Source organism: Dermacentor andersoni, chromosome 5, assembly GCF_023375885.2.
Source record: "Dermacentor andersoni chromosome 5, qqDerAnde1_hic_scaffold, whole genome shotgun sequence".
Classification (NCBI taxonomy): domain Eukaryota; kingdom Metazoa; phylum Arthropoda; class Arachnida; order Ixodida; family Ixodidae; genus Dermacentor; species Dermacentor andersoni.
In genome coordinates, this window is record NC_092818.1 from 65,598,515 (window position 1) to 65,602,858 (window position 4,344).

The window sequence follows — 4,344 nt, forward strand, 5'->3', positions numbered from 1 at the left end:
GAGTCACAATCACGGCATAATTCCACCAGGACGATGACATATACAAGAAACGAAGGATTGTATTCACGGCACGGTCATGAAGTAGTCTCCGAGTCCGCACTCACTAACATATTAGACAGACCCACGGTAAAGAACAGTTAACCCTAATGGTCACATGTAATAAATTATGTTCAATATATCCATTGGACAGCTCCAGCAGTTTTACGCTTATGCAGCTACGGCATAATTCCACCAGGACGATGACATATACAAGAAACGAAGGATTGTATTCACGGCACGGTCATGAAGTAGTCTCCGAGTCCGCACTCACTAACATATTAGACAGACCCACGGTAAAGAACAGTTAACCCTAACGGTCACATGTAATAAATTATGTTCAATATATCCATTGGACAGCTCCAGTAGTTTTACGCTTATGCAGCTGAATTCTCGGCCGGAGCCACGGATAACTTCACGGTACGCCACCAAATTTGCTACCATCTGATAAAGCAAGTCACCCGGCGCACGTGGACACCGATTTCAACCAGGTGGGCCGGTTTTCGGCAATTTTAGAGCAGTTTTTCACCCCGCCACGTGGGCGACACCGTCCAGCCTGACGGCGACGCCGATGCCCGGCGGCGTGAAGACTGCTTCCCGAGGCAATATGGCCGTCTCTACGCTAACCCAGCGTGGCTACGACCCGGACGCGATGTCCTGGACGACGGTTCCGACGACTGAGGAGCCCAATTCTGCGATTCCTTCGAATATTCGAAGCCAAGCTCTCCTCAACGCGGCCGCTCGCCGCTTGCAAGAGAAAGCCAAGATGGTGGCGCCCGCCGCCGCCCCGGCGTCCGGCAACCCAGCCGGCAAGACGCAGCCTCCTGCCTCGCACTCTGCGGGAAGCAAGGGCAAGGTCTTCACGAAGTGGAAGCCTCGCCCGCTACTAAAACCGAACCCGGATGACTACGTGATCGTTGTAAAGCCACGTGAGCATATTTACTTGCACGAAGCCTTCTCCGAGAATCGCTACGGGACCGCTTTCACGGCTTACCTCGGGTCCGAGCGGGCAGAGACCGCATCGATTCTCCCTTCGAGAGAACAAAATTTGATTGTCATCCATACCCCGGACCTCGAGACGGCAGACCGAGTGATCGGGGATTTTTCTGTCAACACCGAACGCGGAGCGGTCCCGCTCCACGGATACCTACGGCAAGATGGCGGAGACGTTTGCCACGGTGTCATCGTGGTGTGCAACTCGGACACGACGGAGACACTTCAGCAAAAGGTGCGTTGGAGAGCAGGCACCATTGTTGAAGTGAGAAAATTTGGCACATCGAACAAAGCGCGTGTTACCTTCGCCGGAAAGGACAAACCGCGTTTTGTTCACTATGACAACATGGTGGTACCCGTCCAACCCTACTACCGTACAATCCCGGCCTGCGGCAAGTGCGGTGCTGTCGGCCATAGGATGGACGCATGCCCAAACCTGAGACAGGACACTTGCGGTCTGTGCGGGCAACAGATTCCACTCGTAGAGGGGGTGCGGGCCCCTCACGAATGCGTGCCCAAGTGTTCAGTGTGCGGTGGTGGACACGCCACCAACTCCCGCGAGTGCACTGCAAAGTTCCGCAACTCCAAGATAGCCGCCCAAAAGGGCGGCAAGACCAAAACGGCGGTCAAGAAAGAGCTTCCCGGTAGGTCGCCGCACCGGGACGTCACCAAGACGGGCAAGCTAGCGCCCCCTGCCGGAGAAGCCGGGAGGCAATCTACGGCGCCACCACACGGCGTGGCCGGGGCCTGGGCCGACGCCGTCAAAAAAGGAAAACAGGTGAGCGGCGCGGGCAGGGCTGCTTCCTCCTCCCCTCCCTCTACTCCTCCTGCGGCGCTCAGCGCCGAACAAAACATGATCGCGGCTCTCCAGGCGCAAAATGAGATGCTGCTAAAGAAAATTACAGCACTCGAAGCCAAATTGACGCAACCCCACCCTACCCCCGCAGTAGAAGTAATGGAAAGCGAGACAGAAGCGCCGGCGGAGGCACCTAGCGCGGTAGCCGCTCTCGAGGCCCGGATCAACGCCCTCGAGGCCCGTATGGACAGCCGGATTTGCGCTCTTGAAACCCAAATCTCCGCGGCCATGAATGCCGCGATTGCCAAATTGACAGAGACGATTCCCTCTCTCATAACTCAACAAATCGCGCAAACCTCTCGCACCACCCGGCGAGCCGGCCCAATTAAAGACGTGTCCGGCCGGTACCCCAAAATGTTTCGACGACAACTCGATTTCGATGACGAAGACAGTTGCTCACTCTCCGGAATGGAGGATGCTCCCCTCCCCGTGAGTGCTGGCGATGGAACATCGTCTTCGCAACCCCCTACCAATCTTACCGATCATGGCGGGCACCCCTAAATTCAGGAAATTCCCCCGATCCAAATTGGCCATCCCCATCCTAATTACCCAGTGGAACTGTCGAGGTTTCAAGGCCCACGCTAAGCGGGCCAACCTACGACTTTTCCTCACAACATTCGAGCACCTTCCTGCTGTGGTAGCCCTCCAGGAGCCAGGGAGCGGCGCCACACTTACAAATTACACCACGTTTCAGCAGGACCCCCTCTCCTGTATCTGCGTGCATAAAAATTACACGGCCAACTTCGTTGACCTTGACCTCAAAACAGAATTCTCGTACGTGATGGTGACCCTTCTACCGCTACGAAAACAGGACCCACCACTACACGTTCTTAACATTTATTGTTCCCCTAAGTTAGCCAACATCACTTTCGCAGACCTTTTTAGCCGCGCCTTAAAGGCTGCGGGCAGGGATCCCCTGGTGATCGTGGGCGATTTCAACGCCCCCAGCACACTTTGGGGATACGCGCGTGAAGAGAAACGTGGACGTAAGCTGGCGGAACTTATGTCCACGCTGGGCCTTACTCTCCACACCGACCCTGCCCACCCAACTCGCGTGGGTAACTCCGTGACCCGGGACACGTGTCCGGACCTTACCCTCACCAAAAACATTCAATATGTAGACTGGGTCAACACCGAAGAAACCCTCGGTAGCGACCACTGCATACTCAATACAACAATTCGCACCCATCCATTAGCAAGACCTTTCGCACAGGCAAAATTGCCCGATTGGACCAAATTCCGTCAAACATACACCAACTCGACCCCCATTCAGGAGCAAGGGTACCACGTCTGGTCCCAGCAATTGGTTTCCACCCTTCGCTCCACGGAAACTCAAATTCAACTCTCTGAGGCGACCCCGGAGGTGGACAACCACCTCCTTCACCTCTGGGAGGCCCGGCACAGCCTTGTCCGCCGATGGCGCCGGCAAAAACACAATCGGAAACTCAAAATTCGCATCGCTGAGCTCACCCAACGAGCGGCAGAGTACGCGGCCCAGCTCGCTGACTCAAACTGGGTGGACCGATGCAATACGGCCGCGCGACAAATGTCCAGCCGGAGTACGTGGCGCCTCTTCCGCGCCCTAATCGACCCCACCCAAACTCGAGCAGAAACACAAAAACATCTCCAACGAGCCATTCACTGCTTCGATGGAGACACTTCAAAATTGGCATGCAAACTCCGAGATCAATACCTCTGTACTCAGCAGGACCCCCGAGGGCCCGCGTACTCGTATGCAGGTTCCGAGAACGCGGAGATGGACCAACCGTTCCAGCTGCACGACCTGAAGGCGGGCCTAGCAAAAATGAAGCGAGGAACGGCACCGGGACGGGATAAAATTACAGTCAAATTACTTGCCAACCTTCCCGACTCTGCCTACTCCACACTCCTCGCTTACATGAACTCCATTTGGATCGGGGAAACACCCCTCCCAATTGACTGGAAGACCGCTCTAGTCACCTTCATTCCCAAAGCTGGTAAAGCCATCAACACAGACAGCCTCCGCCCCATCTCCCTTACTTCTTGTGTGGGAAAATTAATGGAGACGATGGTGCGCGACAGGCTGTCTGAGTTTCTGGAGAACAAAAATGTTTTCGCAGACACCATGTTCGGATTTCGCCCACACCGGTCCGCACAGGATGTCTTGCTTCAACTTGACCGAGAAATTCTGGACCCGATCGAATATCCCCTAAGTGACAAAGTAGTACTCGCTTTGGATTTGAAGGGGGCCTTCGACAACGTGACCCACGAAATTATTCTAACACATCTTTCCCAAACAGATTGCGGCCGAAACACCTTTAACCACATTAGGCAATTTCTCACTGACCGACAATCATACATTCGGATTCAGGACAGCGAACACGGCCCATACCAATTAGGCACGCGAGGGACCCCGCAGGGAGCGGTCCTCTCGCCCCTCCTATTCAATTTGGCGATGATGAGACTTCCCGCTCAGCTGG

The 4,344-nt window shown here is 55.1% G+C and overlaps 1 protein-coding gene across 1 annotated transcript; it reads left to right on the top strand.

Annotated features, from left to right (window-relative positions):
- The first annotated feature begins 643 nt into the window (after nt 1-643).
- LOC140218549 (uncharacterized) lies at nt 644-2,386 on the top strand. Its single transcript, XM_072288327.1, has one exon. The coding sequence runs from the start codon at nt 644-646 to the stop codon at nt 2,384-2,386; it is 1,743 nt and encodes a 580-aa protein (XP_072144428.1).
- The last annotated feature ends 1,958 nt before the right edge of the window (nt 2,387-4,344 follow it).

Bases quoted from the DNA above. Each gene is read 5' to 3' on its own strand.
- LOC140218549 (XM_072288327.1), top strand. From the start codon at position 644: ATGGCCGTCTCTACGCTAACCCAGCGTGGCTACGACCCGGACGCGATG.